Source organism: Octopus sinensis, linkage group LG24 (assembly GCF_006345805.1).
Source record: "Octopus sinensis linkage group LG24, ASM634580v1, whole genome shotgun sequence".
NCBI lineage: Eukaryota > Metazoa > Mollusca > Cephalopoda > Octopoda > Octopodidae > Octopus > Octopus sinensis.
This window is the reverse complement of record NC_043020.1, coordinates 27,414,293-27,436,298: the sequence shown is the minus strand read 5'-3', so window position 1 is coordinate 27,436,298 and position 22,006 is coordinate 27,414,293. Positions and strand designations below refer to the sequence as shown.

The window sequence follows — 22,006 nt, the reverse complement described above, 5'->3', positions numbered from 1 at the left end:
ACAAGAAAGCACAAAAAAACACAACAACGCGAGGACGTGGAACAAATATAGTATTATTGGACGCTCAGGAAAGAAGTGGGGTTTAACGTTTCGAGCGGAGCTCTTCGTCGGAAACATAGGAGAAGGAAAGATCCAGAGAAGGGAAGACAGAGGAAAAAAAATCGCCAACGGTACACACGAGGTCACATTTATATATATATATATATATATATATATATATATATATACACACTTTATTTAAAGCAGCAGAAAATTCAACAAAACCTGTTACTCTGAGTTTCCCGTTGCCGTTCATTGGACAGTTTTTCTAGCAAAAACTGTCCGATGAACAGCAACAGGAAACTCAGAGTAACAGGTTTTGTTGAATTTTCTGCTGCTTTAAATAAAGCATATTACTCTACCACTGGTATTTGAGTACTCTTTTTTCCACCTTGTTTCACATTTATGTGTTTACTCCGGTATATATTATATATATATATATATATACATATATATATATACATATATATATATGACAAGCTTCTTTCAGTTTCCGTCAACTAAATCCACTCACAAGGCTTTGGTCAACTCAAAGCTATAGTAGAAGATACTTGCCCAAGGTGCCATGCAGTGGCACTGAACTCAGAACCATGTGGTTGGGAAGCGAGTTTCTTACCACACAGCCACACCTGACCACAGCAGGGTGGAGGGGAGGGGCGAATGATTGCACTGTTCGGGATTGGAATTATTTTTGTTATAAACTCACCAAGGTATACAGGGTGTCCGTAATTTACCATTACGATTTGAAAAAATAAAATTCAGGTAAAGAAAAGGGCACATCATCATCATTATCGTTTAACATCCGTTTTCCATGCTAGCATGGGTTGGACAGGGTCTGGGAAGCCAGGAGGCTGCGCCGGACTCCAGTCTGATCTGGCAGTGTTTCTACAGCTGGATGCCCTTCCTAACGCAGTGGGTGCTTTTTACGTGCCATTGGCATGGAAGCCAGTCAAGGCAGCACTGGCATCGGCCACATTTGGATGGTGCTTTTTACATGCCACCAGCACAGGTACCAGGGGAGGCTGGCAGCGGCCATGATCGATTGGTGCTTTTTATGTGCCACTGGCACAGAAGCCAGTCAAGGCGACGCTGGTATTGGCCACGTTTGGATGGTGCTTTTTACGTGCCACCAGCATTGGTATCACAACTACAATTTCCATTTGATTTTTATTTCGATGTTGACATACTTGACTCAACAGGTCTCCTCAAGCACAGCAGGTCGCCCTACGATCCAAGGTAAGCACAGCAGACCGTTCTGCGATCCAAGGTACTTTGGATGGGCTGGGCTGGGGCTGGTTATGTGAAGCTGGTGCAGGAAACAGCCATGAACTCACATCAGGATAAATCAACAAAGTTTATTGGAAAACAAACGGAAACTAATAAAGCTTTTGTTAGAAATGTTGGAACACTTCGTGTTACTCTCTCTCTCTTTCTCTCTCTCTCTCTCTCTCTCATTCTCTCATAATTTACTCTTTCTCTTTTCTCTTATAATTTACTCTTTCTCTTTTCTCTTATAATTTACTCTTTCTCTTTCCTCTTCGTCAGCTACTGAATACATCATTCCATCTCTGTGGAAACGGATATTAGCAGAACTCGTTGATTTCGTACTTTTGTTTTACATCAAACTAATAGTGTCCGTAATGGTCATGAAACAAATGGGCTACATGTAAGTACCTTCTTTATTGTTATCGGTATTAGTATTGTTGTCATTGTTATAATCTTTCGTTGTTAAACTGTTTTTTACTTGGATTTTTTCACAAACGGACAAAACCCTTTGTAACCTTTCGTCCTGTTTTGTCCCTTTATGTTTACTAATCATGTGTGTCAGCCCTTGTGGCCAATAAAAAGAATTAATTATTATTATCATTACTAAGGCAGCAAGCTGGCAGAATCGTTAACACGCCAGGCAAAATGCTCAGTGGCATTTAGTGCGCCTTTACATTCTGAGCTCAAATCCCGCCAGGGTCGACTCTGCCTTTCTTCCTTTCAGGGTGGATAAATTAAGTACCAGTTGCCTACTGGGGTCAATGTAAATCAACTATCTCCCTCCCCCAAATTTCAGGCTTTATGCCTATAGTAGAAAGGATTATTATTATTATTATCATTATCATTATTATTATTATTAACCCATGCTAGCATGGAAAACGGACGTTAAACGATTATTATTATTACTATTATTATTGAGTGAGAGAGCAGTGCATGCCATCAAGGTAAAATGTACGTAGCCCAGTATACCCATCATGACTACCCGTCTGATAAGGGTACACTAGGCACATGCTGGCAGAATCATTAGCACACTGAGTGAAATGCTTAGTGGTATTTCCTCTGCTATGACATTCATCATCATCATCATCATCATCATCGTTTAACGTCCGCTTTCCATGCTAGCATGGGTTGGACAGTTCAATCAAGGTCTTGATGCCAGGAGGCTGCACCAGGCTCCAGTCAGATCTGGCAGTGTTTCTACAGCTGGATGCCCTTCCTAACGCCAACCACTCCGAGAGTGTAGTGGGTGCTTTTTATGTGCCATCGACACAGGTGCCAGACGAGGCTGGCGAACGGCCACGCTCGGATGGTGTTTTTTACATGCCACCGGCACGGAGGCCAGGCGAGGCTGGCACGGCCACGATCAGATGGTGTTTGTTACGTGCCCACAGCATGGAGGTCAGTCGATGCGGTACTGGCTACGGCCATGTTCGGATGGTATTCTTATGTGCCACCGGCGCTGGTACCACAAAAATACAAATTCCATTGATGTTCATCGATTTTGATTTGATTTGATTTTAAAATTCTGAGTTCAAATTCCGCCAGGGTCAACTTTGCCTTTCATCCTTCCGGGGTCGATAAATTAAGTACCAGTTGCGTACAGGGGTTGATGTACAAGGGATTCGGTATAAAAATAAAACTGTATTTGACCTCAAGCAATGAATTTCAAGTGAAGATATTTGTATTGATTGTGGGATGTGTCATTATGTTCATAGTTAAGTATTAATTATAAATCTTAAGTAAGCTATCTTTGTTATACTAAATGATTATACATTTATAAATAAATTGATTTAATTTAGAATTAATTATACATATGTATGTATGTTTAGGGTGTATGTGTATAATATTATATTATATATATATAGATATATATATATATATATATAAACAGGAAATAGTGACACAACAACAAGGTACAATATCTGCTGGAATTAACTTTACGTGCTTATCACTGGAAAAACAACTATTATTGCATTGTAATAATACTCATAATATATATATATATATAACTACCTCGTTGACAATGACAGTGACCTTCTCTTTGTGGAAGGGATTCAATGGACATGTGGCCCAGATGTCGGGGGCTTCCATGGCGTTCATGGTGGCTATGGTTTTGGCTCTCGAAATGAGGAGGGAACCCAGGCTGCTGGAGTTCCTGCGATGGCAAATGACCTTATGGTTTGCAATACCAACTTCAGGAAACCACCTCTCACCTAGTCACCTACCGTTCTGGCAGACCACACTAGTCAGATTGACTACATCCTCGCCAAAAAGAGGGAAAGAGGGCTGCTTATAAATGCCAAAACCTTTCCAGGCGAAGAATGTACTCCTCAACATAGATTAGTAGTTAGCGGGACATCAGGATCAGAGCTAAATGGTTGCCAGAAGAAGACCAGCTTGGAGGAAAGTGTCTGGAAGCTTAAAGATCCTGCAAATGGACAGAATTTAGAGACATACTACTCGAAGCCTTTGACGAAATAGAAGGGGATATAGCTTCACTTAATGTGGAAGACAACTGGAGATTTCTACGAGACAATCTGCTGAGCCACTGACCAGATCTGTGGATGGAGCAAAGTTCCCGTCTCGACCCAGAGTAGTAAGTGGTGGTGGTGGTGGAAACAATGTGGTGGACAGGGCTATTAGACAAAAAGAAACAGGCTTGGAGGGACTGGAAGAACGGTGGTAGCAGGGAGCGGGAATGTATCAGACAGCCAGAAGGGAAGCTAGGAGACGGACAGGTTTAGTAGCCAGAGAGAAGCGGATAAGAAAAAATTTGCCATGTTCTGTGCCGTGAGGATGAAAAGACTTGAGGTATTTCGTGTTGTTGCAAGACAGTGTGTGAGAGAGATCGTGATGTGGTAGGAGAGAGAAGTGTGTTCGGATGGATGATGGTTCACTTGCGCTAAATGAGGATGCAAAGAGAGAGGTTTGGAGATGCCACTATGAAAGGTTGCTGAATAAAGAAAATGAATGGGATAAGAGAGTCTGCCGAATGTCAACCCAACAGAGGGACCAGCCATCCGAGTTGAAAATTCTTTGGTAGTTAAAGCAATTAGAAGCATGAAGACAGGGAAAGCCCCAAGCCCATCAGGAATACTGCAGAGATGCTCAAAATATCTGGCAGTGTCGGCTATAACCTAGTCACCCGTATAGTCAACCAGATGATACACGGAGGAGTCATACCCATGACTGGTGTAGCAGCATACTAGTCAACTGCTACAAAGGTAAAGGTGATGCCCTAGATACAAATAATTACAGAGGTATCAAGCTGTTGGATCAGGTAATGAAGGTTACGGAGAGGGTCATAGCCCAACTATTAGAGAGAGAGTTAGTTTAGATGAGATGCAGTTTGGGTTCGTGCCAGGGAAAGTACCACTGATGCTATATTCCTGGTAAGGCAGCGCTGCAGGAGAAATACCTAGCCAAAGATAAGCCCCTGTACCTGGCTTTCGTTGACATGGAGAAAGCCTTTGATAGGGTCCCCGATCCCTTATCTGGTGGTCAATGAGGAAACTAGGGATAGATGAAGGGTTAGTTAGAGCTGTGGCGAGCCAGTACAGAGACTGCTGCTAGTAAGGTGAGGGTTGGCAACGAGTAAGTGAAGAATTCCGGGTAGAGGTTGGGGTCCACAGGGTTCAGTACTCAGCCCCCTCCTATTTATCATAGTCCTCCAGGCAATTACGGAGGAATTCAAGACAGGTTGCCCTGGGAGCTCCTATATGCTGACGACCTTGCTCTATTGCTGAGTCACTATCAGGAACTGGAGGAGAAGTTCCAGGTGTGGAAGGAGGGTCTAGAATCGAAGGGGCCTTAGGTCAACCTAGCTAAACCAAAGTACTAATAAGTAGGAAGGTAGACAATCCACAAATGTCTTCAGGAAGGTGTGGCCCTGCTCGATCTGTAGAAAAGGTGGTAGGTAGAAAACTAATAAGATGTACCCAGTGTAAGCTATGGACACCTAAGAGGTGCAGCAATGCAAAGGTAGGCTCACTGGGAAGATAGTTTTTGTATGTGGCAGATGCTCGGGAGCATAACTCCGAAAATCTGCAGGAAGAAAACAACTTCCGTCACTTTCCAGGGGGAAAAACTAGAAGTAGTTGATAGCTTGCGAAGACATGGTGGGGCAAGCGAAACGAATTGAATCAGCCAGGATCCCTGGTCTGGTGGTACGTAAAAAGCACTATCGACTCGTGGCCGATGCAAGTGCCGTTTCAACTGGCTTCCGTGCCGGTGGCACGTAAAATACACCAATCCGACCGTGGCGTTGCCAGCCTCCCTGGCACCTGTGCAGGTGGCACGTAAAAAGCACCCACTACACCAAGGAGTGGTTGGCGTTAGGAAGGGCATCCAGCTGTAGAAACATTGCCAGATAAGATGGAGCCTGGTGCAGCCTTCTGCTTCCCAGATCCCCGGTCAAACCGTCCAACCCATGCTAGCATGGAGAACGGATGTTAAACGATGATGATGATGATAGCATATATATATATAGATATAACACTATAATTATAATGAGATTATATGTAAATATATATATATAATACATACATAATACATATATATATCGTAATATGTATGTACATATAGATATACAATATATAACTAATATATACATATATATATATATATATATATATATATACATAAATATACATAATGTATTATATATATATATATATATATATATATATATCTATATATATTATAACTTTATTTTAAGCAGAGAAAAATTCAACAAAATCTGTTACTCTGAGTTCTCGTTGGCCGTTCATCAGACAGTTTTTGCTAGATGACGGCAACGAGAAACTCAGAGTAACAGATTTGTTGAATTTTCTGATGCTTAAAATAAAGCATATTACTCTACCACTGGTATTTGAGTACTTTTTTTCCACCTTGTTTCACATTTCTGTGTTTACTCCGGTGTGTATATATATATACATAAATATCATATGTATATATATATTATATATATATACTAAATATACATATCTGTATATTTATATATATTATATATATAGATATATATATATATATATACATAAATATACATATATGGATATATTATAATATATATCTATATATTAATATATATATATATACATAAATATACATTTATGTATAATATTATTATAATATAATACATAAATATAAATATGTATATATCTATATATATATATATAAATATTATATATATATACATAAATATACATAATGTGTATATATATATATATATTCTATATATATATATATATACATAAATATACATATATGTGTGTATATATATATATATATATAATATACATAAAATACTTATGTGTAAATCGAAATCGAATTGAACCAGCCAGGATCCCTGGTCTGGTGGTACGTAAAAAGCACTATCCGACTCGTGGCCGTGGCACGTGAATGAAATATCCAATGCGACCGTACGACAGGCACCCTTGCCAACCCCTTTGCTTGTGAAGACATGTTGGGGCAAGCGAAATCGAAATCGAATTGAACACCCAGGATCCCTGGTTCTGGTGGTTACGAAAAGCACTATCCGACTCGTGGCCGATGCCAGCACCGCCTCGACTGGCTTCCGTGCCGTGGCACATAAAATACACCATCTGACCGTGGCCGTTGCCAGCCCCGCCTGGCACCTGTGCAGGTGGCACGTAAAAAGCACCCACTACACTCACGGAGTGGTTGGCGTTAGGAAGGGCATCCAGCTGTTGTAGAACATTGCCAGATAAGACTGGAGCCTGGTGCAGCCTTCTGGCTTCCCAGATCCCGGTCAAAACGTCCCAACCCATGCTAGCATGGAGAACGGATGTTAAACGATGATGATGATTTGATATATATATATATATAATATATATATACCATATAATATAATGAATATATATATATATATATATATATACATACATACATAATACATATATATATGAATATGTATGACATATATATATACATATAGATACGTATATATACATATATATATATATATATATATATATATACATAAAATATCATATATGTATATATATATATATATATATTATATATATATATATATATACTTTATTTAAGCAGCAGAAAATTCAACAAAATCTGTTACTCTGAGTTTCTCGTTGCCGTTCAATCAGACAGTTTTATGCTAGATGACGGCAACGAGAAACTCAGAGTAACAGATTGTTGAATTTATGCTGCTATAAAATAAAGCATATACTCTACCACTGGTTTTGAGTACTCTTTTTCCACCTGTTTCACATTATGTGTTTACTCCGGGTGTATATAATATATATACATAAATACATATATATGTATATATATATATATATATATATCTACATAAATATACATATATGTATATATATATATATATGATAATATATATATATATATATAGTATATATATACATAAATATACAATATGTATATCTATATATATATATATATTATAACTACATAAATATACATATGTATTATATATATATATATATATATATATATATATATATATATATACATAAATATACATATATGTGGGTATATATATATATATATATATATCTACTAAATATACATATATGTGTGTATAATATATATATATATATATATATATATTATACATAAATTCTACATATATGTGTAAATCGAAATCGCAATTGAACCAGCCAGGATCCCTGTCTGGTGGTACGTAAAAAAGCACTATCCGACTCGTGGCCGTGGCACGTGAAATACTCCAATGCGACCGTACGACAGGCACCCTGCCAACCCCCTTTGCTTGTGAAGACATGGTTGGGCAAGCGAAATCGAAATCGAATTGAACCAGCCAGGATCCTGGTCTGGTGGTACGTTAAAAAGCACTATCCAGACTCGTGGCCGATGCCAGCACACGCCTAGAATGGCTTCCGTGCCGGTGGCACATAAAATACACCAATCTGACCGTGGCGTGCCAGCCACCCTGGCACCTGTGCAGGTGGCATGTAAAAAGCACCCACTACACTCACGGAGTGGTTGGCGTTAGGAAGGGCATCCAGCTGTAGAAAACACTGCCAAATTAGACTGGGCCTGTGCAGCCTTCTGGCTTCCAGAACCCGGTCGAACCGTCAACCCATGCTAGCATGGAGAACGGACGTAAACGACGATGATGATGATGATGATGATGTGTATATTATATATATAAATATATATATAATACATAAAATATACATATATGTTATACATTATATTATATATATACATATACAAGATAAGAAAATGGAGAAATACATCTAAATCAAATATCAATTACCAGATAATACTCAATCACATACTTTAGTAAACCACCACATAAGAGACTGTAGGATTAGATATAAAAAAGCAGAACAAATCAGTGTACATTAAAGGAATGTACATAAAAAAGTGTACATAAAAGATAATGTTGTATAATAAGTAGAATATATCTAAAAGAGAATATAAATATATTATACAACATTACTTTTTTAAGTACATTCCTTTATGTACACTGATTTGTTCTGCTTTTTATATCTAACCCTACAGTCTCTTATGTGGTGGTTTAATAAAGTATGTGATTGAGTATTATCTGGTAATTGATATTTGATTTAGATGTATTTCTCCATTTTCTTATCTTGTATTAGTAATTTGTAGTAAATCATTTTACTTTTGCATATGTAATACAGTAAATGAATTGATTACATCGCAATCATTAACATTTATGTATTAACTTTGTTGGGTACTTCACTAGCAGTATATTGGATATATGTTATCCCATGGAGGGTTGCATTTACAACCCCTATCTCAATTTGTATATACATATATATATATATATCTATATATATCATCATCATCATCATTTAGCGTCCGTTTTCCATGCTAGCATGGGTTGGATGGTTCAACTGGGGTCTGTGAAACCGGAAGGCTTCATCAGGCCCAGTCAGATCTGGCAGTGTTTCTATGGCTGGATGCCCTTCCTAACGCCAACCACTCCATGAGTGTAGTGGGTGCTTTTTACGTGCCACCCACACAGGTGCCAGACAGAGCTGGCAAACAGCCACGAACAGATAGTGCTTTTACGTGCCACCGGCACGAGGGCCAGGCGAGGCTGGCAACGGACACGCACGGATGGTGCTTTTACGTGCCACCGGCACAGGGGCCAGGCGAAGCTGGCAACGGACACGAACGGATGGTGCTTTTTACGTGCCGCCGGCACGAGGCCAGTCGGGGTGGCGCTGGCAATGGTCACGAACGTATGGTTCTCTTACGTGCCACCGGCACTGGTAACTCAGCTGCAATTTCCATTGATCGATTTCGATCTGATCCTCACTTGCCTCAACAGGTCTTCACAAGTAGAGTTTTGTGTCCCAAGAAGGGAAGGTATGCATACGTAGGCTGGCTCATCCCATGTAGAAGGCCACGGGTCATGTCTCACTTGTCCTGCCGGGTCTTCTCGCGCACAACATACTTCCAGAGGTCTCGGTCTCTAGTCATTTCCTCAGTGAGACCTAAAGTTCGAAGGTCGTGCTTCACCACCTCGTCCCAGGTTTTCCTGGGTCTGCCTCTTCCACAGGTTCCCTCAACCGCTAGGGTGTGGCACTTTTTCACACAACTATCTTCATCCATTCTCGCCACATGCCCATACCAGCGCAAACGTCTCTCTTGCACACCAAAACTGATGCTTCTTAGGTCCAGCTTTTCTCTCAAGGTACTTACACTCGTCGAGTATGAGTACTGACATTTACACATCTATCGGCGCATACTGGCTTCATTCTTGCGAGCTTACGCATATCCTCGCAGCACGGCCCATGTTTCACTGCCATGTAGCATGGCTGTTCGTACACACACATGATACAGTCTGCCTTTTACTCTGTGCGAGAGGCCTTTTGTCACCAGCAGAGGTAAGAGCTCTCTGAACTTTGCCCAAGCTATTCTTACTCTAGCAGGTACACTTTCAGCACACACCCGCCCCCGCTGCTGACTTGGTCACCTAGGTAACGGAAGCTATCAACTATTTCTAGTTTTTCCTCCCTGGAAAGTGACGGAAGTTGGTCTCAGAGCTTTTCAGTGTTTATTGTTCCTGAGCATCTGCCACATCAAAAACCATCTTCCTAGTTAGCCTTCCTTTGACATTGCTGACACTCTTATGTGTCCATTGCTTACACTTGGTGCATCTTATAGATTTCTACCTACACCTTTTCTACAGATCGAGCAGGGCCATCTACCTGAAGGCGTTTGTGATTTGTCTACCTTCCTAATGATTACGACTTTGGTTTTAGCTAGATTGACTCTGAGGCCCTTCGATTCTAACCTTGTTTCCACACCTGAAACTTCTCCTCCAGTTCTGATAGTGATTCAGCAATTAGAGCAAGGTACCGCACTAGAGGAGCTCCCAAGGGCCATCCTGTCTTGAATTCCTCCGTTATTGCCTGGAGGACTATGATAAATAGGAGGGGGATGAGGACTGAGCCTTGGTGGACCCCTACCCGGAATTCTTCACTGTACTCGTTGCCATATATATATATATATTTCATTTTCATTTTCATTTAGCGTCCGCTTTCCATGCTAGCATGGGTTGACGCACACACACACACACAAATATATATATATATATAAATATATATATATTATATATATATATATAAAAACAGTAGACGACAGGACAAAAACCTTAAAAAAACTAACAAGAGTGAAATTCTCTTCAGAAACTAAACGGAATTCTTTGCAAAAGAGTGCGGAGAGGTAGATGTGGGACCTGCAGCAACCCCACCTACAAATACATAGAGGGCAACAGAGAGATAAGATTTAAAAATGGTGACATATTCAAAGTAAATGCAGATATGAACTGCAAGACGCAGAACGTCATATACTGCATAACCTGCCCCACGTGCAAGGAGAATTACGTAGGTGAAACTGGTAATTCTTTGTGCAGCGAGCCAGGATCCACCGGCAACATATCCGGCAGGAACAACTACGCAAAATACCACTAAGCACACACCTAGCTACATGTGGAGAAGGAAAAATTAAGATATTCCTTCTACAAGTGTCCGAAAGAACGACACCTCCTTCAGGAGGAATATGGAAAAACATTTCATAGCTAAGTTCTCCCCCAAATTAAATGGCTGAAACTTTACTCAACATACATTGAAGGACAAATTTTTTCGATTTACAATATGATACATTGGAACATTTAATATTATGTGTGTATATATATATATATATATAGGTGTGTGTTATGTATATGTTACCTGTTATATACATTATATTGTTTTTGCAAATTCACTTGATCTTTACTTGCCAATTGTCATTCTATTTTAACCTTCCTATGATATGCAATTTCAAGATGGTGTAATGTAATTTGATTGTTCATTTTGATTCAATAGAAGGTGGTTTCTCTCTAATATTTCATGTGTAAGCATGTATATATATATATATATATATATAGTGACATTGAAGGATGCATCTTTCGATTTACAATCTATATAGTAGAACATTTAGTATATGTGTATGTGTATATATATATATTATATATTATATAATATATAATATATATATATATTATATCTGTGTGTGTATATATGTGTATTGCCTGTTATATACATTATATTATATTATTATCTTTATAATTTACTTCCATCTTTACCTTTTAATTGTCACTTTAATTTTAACTTTCCTATGATATACAATTTTCAAGATGGTGTAATTTGGTTGTTCATTTTGAACCAATAAAATGGTTTTTTTCAAATATTTTATGTATAAGTCTGTGTGTGTATATATATGTATTGGTATAAATATCAACACACAAAAATATTTTTTTCTTCTTCCACCCTTATTTTTATTTATTTTTTATTTATTTTTTATTTTTTATTTTTTTATTATTTTTTTATTTTTATATTTATTTTTATTTTTATTTTCCCTTTTCTCTTTTTGTCTCTCTCTCCTTCTCCAAACACACAGAGACACACACACACACACACACACACACGCACACAAACACACACGCACACACAGAGACACACACACACACACCTCCACAAAACAATCATAAAAAGTATGACCCCAAATGACATTTGTCCTGCCAGCCTACCCACAACACACACTCAGTGACACCAGAGAGGACAGAGAGCCAAAATTCTTAGAAAACCATAGGGGGTCCAGCAGGCCAAAGGAAATACTTCTTCTTCCCTCTCAGATACAAACGCACACACACACACACATCACACACACACACACACATACACACACACACACACACACACACACACACACACATACATACACATACACACATGTTTTCTCTGTCTCACTTCCTCCTCACCCTCTTATACTGTCTTATTCCTCCCCAGTACTATGAAACTCTATAAAATGTTCAAATTCCCCAGGAAGGAATTGATTTGATTTGAAAACCCCACTGGATTGGGAGAAAGCGCGCTAATAATCCGAATGATATGATCTGAATGATATGATAGATATATATATGTAAAAAAGTAAATATAAATAAATATCTATAAATATGAACCATCCGATCTGATTACCTCATTTTTTCTAATATATATATTTATATACATGCATACATATATATATGTATGTATGTATGTATACACATATATTCTATATATATATATATTATATATATATATATGTATATATGTATGTATACACATATATCTTAATATATATATATATATATATATATATATATATATGTATGTATACACATATATTCTTATATATATATATATATATATATATATATATGTATGTATACACATATATTCTTATATATAATATATATATATATATGTATACACATATATTCTTATATATATATATATATATGTATGTATACACATATATTTATATATATAATATATATATATATTATATATATATATATATATATATATATGTATGGATACACATATATTCTTATATATAGAATAATATATATATATATATATATATATATATGTATGTATACACATATATTCTTATATATATATATATATATATATATATAATTATATATATATATGTATGTTACACATATATTCTTATATATATATATATATATATATATATGTATGTATACACATATATTCTTATATATTATTATATATATATATATGTAGTATACCACATATTCTTATATGTATATATATATATATATATATATATATATATGTATATGTATATAACATATCTATCTATGTATGCCTATATTATTATTCTCTTTTTATTCTATTTTTTAACAGAGACTTAGATAAATATGACCTGGAATATAACTGGTATGTGGCAATGGATGACTTTGATATCAGCAAAATGTTTCATTTTACATCTGAAATGATCTTGTTTGAATTACTAAACAGAATCTCTATAACAATTGTCGAGGTAGGTCAACTTTGTCTCAATTCATTGTCATTTAGTCACTCTTTTTAGCAGTGCTCGACACCTAAGCACTGTACTCTTGTTATATAATTATGTTCTGGGTTTTTTTTTTTTGAAAAGAGAATCACTTCACTGTGTGTGTGTATGTGTGGTCGTGTGTGTGTAAGACGGTATTTCCTTAACTATCCCTCTGTCATATTTTAACCTTTAGTACACTGTAGGTGCATTATGTCACAGGGGTGGCTGTGTGGTAAGTAGCTTGCTTACCAACCACGTGGTTCCGGGTTCAGTCCCACTGCGTGGAATCTTGGGCAAGTGTCTTCTACTTTAGCCTCGGGCCGACCAAAGCCTTGTGAGTGGATTTGGTAGACGGAAACTGAAAGAAGCCCGTGTATAGATGTATATATATTATATATATATTATATACTATATATATATATATATATAGATATATATATACATATATATATATATACATATATATTATAATATATATATATATATATATATAAATATATTTATATAATACATTATATATATATATATATATATATATATATATATTATATTGTAATATATATATATATGTGTGTGTGTGTGTGTGTGTATATGTTTGTGTGTCTGTGTTTGTCCCCATAGCATTGCTTGACAACTGATGCTGGTCTGTTTACGTCCCCGTCACTTAGCGGTTCGGCAAAAGAGACCAATAGAATAAGTACTGGGCTTACAAAAGAATAAGTTCCGGGGACCGATTTGCTCGACTAAAGGCGGTGCTCCAGCATGGCCGCAGTCAAATGACTAAAACAAGTAAAAGAGTATGTGTTTTCTCCACTGTAGTAACAGGACAGTGGCAAGGAAAACAATTCTAGAGAAAAGACAGTGTCCTAAAGGTCAACCTCTCATCACCTGGCATAAAGCTGCCTCCCTCCACCCGTTTCATACAAACCTGCCTGAAACCAGCCCTAGTTCTGTGATATAAAATTTCTGTTTTAAAGTAATCCGAATCAAAACCTTAATTAATGTTCTAAGCAGTAGTTTCATAGGGACAAAGTTATTTTAATAAATGCTTCATCATCATCATCATTTAATGTCCGCTTTCCATGCTGGCATGGGTTGGACGATTTGACTGAGGTCTGGCGAACCAGACTCCAGTCTGATCTGGCAGAGTTTTTGTAGTTAGACACCTTTCCTAACGCCAACCACTCCGAGAGTGTAGTAGGTGCTTTTTACGTGTCACCGGCATGAGGGCCAGTGTGGTGGGACTGGCAACGGCCATGCCCAAATGTGCCACCTGCACAGAAAAACACTTGGTCCAAATCCCACAGCGTAGGATCGAACCGCAAATTCATGACTGCCAAGCAAATTTAACCACTGGGCCATAAAATAAAGCAACATATTTCAGCAGAAATATGATTATGAAAGGGTTAAAAACTACATGCCCCCTCCCCTGTTGAGAGGGTTTTGTCTTGCAAGTTACTTGGTGAATCCCATTGGTGCTGGTACCACATAAAAATCTACCAGTATCCTTTTTGAAGTGGTTGGCATTAGGAAGGACATCCAACCACAGAAACTCTGCCCAAGAAGACATCGGTGTCCGATGCAGTGCCTCTGCTTGTTGGCTCCTGTTGCGCCAGCCAACTCGTGCCACCTTGGAAAACGAACATTAAACGACAATGATGACACACTTTTACTCTTTTACTTGTTTCAGTCATTTTGACTGTGGCCATGCTGCAGCACCGCTTTTAGTCGAGCAAGGACTTATTCTTTGACCCCAGGACTTATTCTTTGTAAGCCTAGTACTTACTCTATCAGTCTCTTTTGCTGAACCGCTAAGTTACAGGGACGTAAACACACCAGCATCAGTTGTCAAGCGATGTTGGGGGGACAAACACAGACACACATACACACACATACACATATACATATATAGGACAAGCTTCTTTCAGTTTCCGTCTACCAAATCCACTCACAAGGCTTTGGTCGGCCTGAGGCTATAGTAGAAGACACTTGCCCAAGGTGCCATACAGTGGGACTGAACCCAGAACCATGTGGTTGGTAAACAAGCTACTTACCACACAGCCACTCCTACGTCTATGATGATTATAATGATTTATATTATATTTTTTACTGGTTACTAGTCGCTGCTTCATTGTGACCGCAGCCATTAATGGTAGCTGCCGGTGGCACGTAACAAGCACCCACTACACTCGCGGAGTGGTTGGCGTTAGGAAGGGCATCCAGCCGTAGAAACATTGCCAGATCAGACTGGAGCCTGGTGCAGCCTCCTGGCTTCCTAGACCCCGGTCGAACCGTCCAACCCATGCTAGCGCGGAAAACGGACGTTAAACGATGATGATGATGATGATGATGATAGCTTAGCGTCACGACACGACACCAAAGCAGGATGGTGTGGATGATCGTTTGAATTATTATCAGATGGTGTACGTAGTGGAGAGGCTGAGAGAGAGAGGAAGGGAGAGGGGAGAGCGAGAGAAAGAAAATGAATGAGTGACAGCTGGTCGGGTCTGTAGCACTGTATATTTCATATTCATTACTCTGCCAATAAAAACTGCTGTCAGCAGTCTACAGCACAGGCATGTCTTTGTGGGTAAGGAGGTTTGTTTCACAACCATATGGTTCCAGGTTCAATCCCTATTTCTTTACTACCCACAAGGGGCTAAACACAGAGAGGACAAACAAGGACAGACAAACGGATTAAGTCGATTACATCGACCCCAGTGCATAACTGGTACTTAATTTATCGACCCCGGAAGGATGAAAGGCAAAGTCGACCTCGGCGGAATTTGAACTCAGAACGTAGCGACAGACGAAATACCGCTAAGCATTTCACCCGGCGCGCTACCGTGTCTGCTAGCTCACCACCTTTACAGCTTTTATATATTTTAGTGGATGGTGGAGGGATGGCACAGGGGGAGTTAAATCTTGACCCTACCTTGTTAGGAACACTTGATCTTGTAAGACAAGAAGTTAGTTAGTATATGGCAGTCCGAAGGCGGCGAGCTGGCAAAAACGTTAGCACACCGGGCGAAATGCTTAGCAGTATTTCATCAGACAAACGGATTAAGTGGATTACATCGACCCCAGTGCATAACTGGTACTTAATTTATCGACCCCGGAAGGATGAAAAGCAAAGTCGACCTCGGCGGAATTTGAACTCAGAACGTAACGGCAGACGAAATACAGCTACGCATTTTGCCCGGTATGCTAACGTTTCTGCCAGCTCGCCAGGTTCAATCCCATGGAATGATGTCTTGGCCAGCTGTCTTCCCCTATAATATCTAGTTTATTAGAGACCCCCTCCATATTATCTGGAGAGGGTCTCTAATAATATATTATAAATATTGTCCTATTTATAACAATAGGACAAAATTTATGTTTACTCTCAACTGAAGTAAGGCCCTATAACCTCTCTACCTCCTCCTGGTCCAATAGAAAAAAAAAGGACCTTATGGAGGGGCTCTCTAATAAACCAATAAAAACTGCTGTTGGCAGTGTACAGTGCAGGCATCTCTTTGTGGGTAAGGAGGTTTGTTTCACAACCGTATGGTTCCAGATTCAATCCCGTGGGCAAGCTGTCTTCCCCTATAGTATCTAGTCGACCTAGATCTTGTTGGTGCCTGTAAGGAAAGGCAAAGGCCAATACGGCTTGGCCACAGTGATGTCACAACTCTTTTTTACAGCTGAGTGAACTGGAGCAATGTGAAATAAAGTGTCTTGCTCAAGAACATAACACACAGCCTGATACAGGAATCAAACTCACTACCTCACGTGATATATATATTTATATATGTAATATATATATTTATATATGTGTATATATATATATATACACATAGGTGTATATGTAATATATGTATGTGTGTGTGTGTGTGTGTGTATACATCATATATCTATATATAGATGATATTATTTTGAAAATGGCCTTTTATTTTCCATTTGCAGACAATGTGTTTACAACGAGGAATCGGTGTTGTTGGTGGTTCCACTCCAGGCAAAAGACTTTTAGGTATGAAAGTTGTGTCGTGTACAGAAATCTCTGACCTTGGTAATGGACGAATACGCGTGACCCCGGCCCAAGATATCGGACTCAACAGGTAGGAGTTCCATGTGTGGTCACTTTTGTTGTTTCAAAGGGCAGTAGAGCCAACTCCAGGGTAGCAGAAAAGGTTTCAGTACAGTGGAGTCAGCTCCAGGGTAGTGGATGGTGGTGGGCACCTCCACATTAGTGGAGGAAGTTATAGGATAGTGGAGTCAGCTCCAGGGTAGTGGATGGTGGAGGGCACCTCCATGTTAGTGGAGGAAGTTATAGGATAGTGGAGTCAGCTCCAGGGTAGTGGATGGTGGAGGGCACCTCCATGTTAGTGGAGGAAGTTATAGGATAGTGGAGTCAGCTCCAGGGTAGTGGATGGTGGTGGGCACCTCCATGTTAGTGGGGGAAGTTATAGGATAGTGGAGCCTGCTCCAGAGTAGTGGATGGTGGAGGGAACCTCCATGTTAGTGGGGGAGGTTATAGGATAGTGGAGCCAGCTCCAGGGTAGTGGATGGTGGAGGGCACCTCCACATTAGTGGGGGAAATTATAGGATAGTGGAGCCAGCTCCAGGGTAGTGGATGGTGGAGGGCACCTCCACATTAGTGGAGGAACTTATAGGATAGTGGAGTCAGCTCCAGGGTAGTGGATGGTGGTGGGCACCTCCACATTAGTGGGGGAAGTTATAGAATAGTGGAGCCTGCTCCAGAGTAGTGGATGGTGGAGGGCACCTCTATGTTAGTGGGGAAAGTTATAGGATAGTGGAGCCAGCTCCAGGGTAGTGGATGGTGGAGGGCACCTCCACATTAGTGGAGGAAGTTATAGGATAGTGGAGTCAGCTCCAGGGTAGTGGATGGTGGTGGGCACCTCCATGTTAGTGGAGGAAGTTATAGGATAGTGGAGTCAGCTCCAGGGTAGTGGATGGTGGAGGGCACCTCCATGTTAGTGGGGGAAGTTATAGGATAGTGGAGTCAGCTCCAGGGTAGTGGATGGTGGAGGGCACCTCCACATTAGTGGAGGAAGTTATAGGATAGTGGAGTCAGCTCCAGGGTAGTGGATGGTGGTGGGCACCTCCATGTTAGTGGGGAAGTATAGGATAGTGGAGACTGCTCCAGGGTAGTGGATGGTGGAGGGAACCTCCATGTTAGTGGGGGAGGTTATAGGATAGTGGAGCCAGCTCCAGGGTAGTGGATGGTGGAGGGCACCTCCATGTTAGTGGGGGAAGTTATAGGATAGTGGAGCCTGCTCCAGGGTAGTGGATGGTGGAGGGCTCCTCCATGTTAGTGGGGGAAGTTATAGGATAGTGGAGCCTGCTCCAGGGTAGTGGATGGTGGAGGGCACCTCCATGTTAGTGGACCCAGCTCCAGGGTAGTGGAGACAGAGGGTGACAGTTCCAAGATAGTGAAGCTGGATCTAGGATAATGGGATAGCAGCTACAGGTTTGTGGAACCAGTTTCGTAGTAGTGAACCCGGCTCCTCACTAATGGAGCCAGCTTCAGGATTGAGGGTCAAGTTCCAGGGTGGTGGTCAGCAGATCCAGTCACTCTCTGTAAACTTTCATCTTCTTCGTTGGTTTCCAGATTACTCCAAGTATGTTTACTCTTTTACTTGTTTCAGTCATTTGACTGGGCCATGCTGGAGCACCGCCTTTAATCGAGCAACTCGACCCCAGGACTTACTCTTTTGTAAGCCCAGTAATTATTCTATCGGTCTCTTTTGCCGAACCGCTAAGTGACGGGGACATAAACACACCAGCATTGGTTGTCAAGCAATGCTAGGGGGACAAATACAGACACACAAACATATACACACACATATAAATATATACGACGGGCTTCTTTCAGTTTCCGTCTACCAAATCCACTCACAAGGCTTTGGTCGACCTGAGGCTATAGTAGAAGACACTTGCCCAAGGTGTCCCGCAGTGGGACTGAACCCGGAACCATGCGGTTGGTAAACAAGCTACTTACCACACAGCCACTCCTGCTTATTTTTCTTATATGTTTATTTTATTTTCTAATAGGCACAGGAGTGGCTGTGTGGTAAGTAGCTTGCTAACCAACCACATGGTTCCGGGTTCAGTCCCACTGCGTGGCATCTTGGCCAAGTGTCTTCTGCTATAGCCCCGGGCCGACCAATGCCTTGTGAGTGGATTTGGTAGACGGAAACTGAAAGAAGCCAGTCGTATGTATATGTATGTGTGTGTATATGTTTGTGTGTCTGTGTCTGTCCCATTACTTGGAGGTTTGGCAAAAGAGACCGATAGAATAAGTACTGGGCTTACAAAAGAATAAGTCCCGGGGTCGATTTGCTCGATTAAAAAAGGCGGTGCTCCAGCATGGCCGCAGTCAAATGACTGAAACAAGTAAAAGAGAGTAATATTTTTCCCACTCTCTCTCTCTCTATCCTTCTCTCTATCTCTCTTTCTTTCTCTCTTTTTCAGTGCACTACTGCGATCAGTGTTGAAAAACTTCACCATAGCTTTCTTCTTCCCAGCTTGTCTCACAGTCTTCTTCTTCGACCATAACCGTGCTGCGTACGACGTCCTCGCTGGCAGTATCGTCGTGCAACCCATCGACGAAGCTGGAGAAGTCTGAGACCTTCTCTCCCCCTCAACTTTCGCCTTCGTTCAACTGTTTTGTCGTTTAGTGATGTTGTTGTTCTTGTTGTTTGGAGAGCATTTTTCTGAACTTTTTCCTTCTATCTATTTCTCTCTGTCTCTCTATCTGTTTCTATTTGTCTATCTATTTATCTCATTGCCTATTTTTATTTTTCTATCTATCTCTTTATCTACCTTTCTATCTATCTATCTACTTCTATATATCTCTCTGTTTATCCCTCATCTCTTTATCTCTATCTATGAATCTGCCTGTCTCTTTCTCTCTCTCTCTCTCCATCTATTTATCTATGTATCTATGCACCTATCTATCTATCTGTCTGTATATCTACCTACCTATCTATCTAGCTAGCTGTCTCTGTCTGTCTATCTACCTATCTATCTACCTATCTATCTATCTATCTATCTACCTATCTGTCTGTCTGTCTCTATATTACTCTATCTACCTACTTGTCTATCTATCTGTCTATCTGTCTCTGTCTATCTATCATCTATCTATCTATCTACCTACCTACCTATCTAGCTAGCTAGCTATCTCTGTCTTTTTATCTATCTATCTACCTGTCTATCTATCTATCTATCTATCTATCTATCTCCATATTGCTCTGTCTATCTATCTACCTACCAACCTAGCTACCTACCTATCTATATATCTATCTGTCTGTCTGTCTATCTGTCTCTTTCCTTTTCCTTCTTCCTTCCTACTTTTTCCTCTGCGTGCAAACACGGAAAAGTGCTTGTGTTTACTAAATGCGTTCGTGTGTGTGTGTGTCTCGTGTGCAGTGTGTGTTCATGTGTATATTTATACGTCTGTTTGTTATTGTTATTGCTTTTTTTCTTTTGTTATTTTTTAATTTAATTCTTTAAAAAGATTTTTTTATTTGTTTCTCTCTCTCTTTTACCATTCTTTCTTCTTGGTTGTTTTTGTTATTTTCAATTTTTTGTTTCTTGGCAGAGAAAAAGATGTGAAAAGTGAACGAGAAAGTACGAGTGTGCGCGTGTGTGTGCATATATATATATATATGTGTGTGCGTGTGCCTATAATTATATATATGTATATATAAGAATGTGTGTGTGTGCCTATATATATATATATATGAATGTGTGTGTATGCATATATATAATATATGAGAATGTCTGTGTGTGCCTATATATATGTGTGTATATATATATTTATGAGAATGTGTGTATAAATATGTATAGCTGCACATATATACATATATGCATACATACATACATATATGTATACATACAGACAGACATACACAAATTCACATGTATATTTATATATGCATATATAGATGTATACATATATACATACATATATATATATATATATATATACACACACACACACAAATGTGTGTATTTACTATGAATTTCTTCTTCCCTTGTATCTGCTTTAATAATAAGAATAATAATAAGAATAAGAATATAATAATAATAATAATAATAATAATAATAATAATAATAATAGACTTAAAAACAAAAAAAAAGCTTCCCCTTCCTGACTTCCTTCCCACCCATCCCACCCCACTCCACTCCCCCCACATTCCTTGTTTTTGTTGTTGTTATCCTTTTCCCTGACCCCCCGGACTTTCCTCTCCTCTACTCTGTTGTAATTAATAACGGCCACGACAATGACAATGATGATGATGATGTTGATGAT

At 39.4% G+C, this 22,006-nt stretch overlaps 1 protein-coding gene across 1 annotated transcript in view; it reads left to right on the top strand.

Annotated features, from left to right (window-relative positions):
* LOC115223985 (uncharacterized protein DDB_G0271670) overlaps positions 1-20,422 on the top strand; it is a 30,843-nt gene extending 10,421 nt beyond the window's left edge. The window contains exons 2-5 of the mRNA XM_029794759.2: positions 1,585-1,705; positions 13,539-13,674; positions 17,635-17,786; positions 20,164-20,422. Of these exons, the coding sequence (XP_029650619.1) occupies positions 1,585-1,705; positions 13,539-13,674; positions 17,635-17,786; positions 20,164-20,317 (563 nt within the window). The 3' untranslated portion in view covers positions 20,318-20,422. The remainder of the gene's footprint in view (positions 1-1,584; positions 1,706-13,538; positions 13,675-17,634; positions 17,787-20,163) is intronic.
* Positions 20,423-22,006: the final 1,584 nt, after the last annotated feature.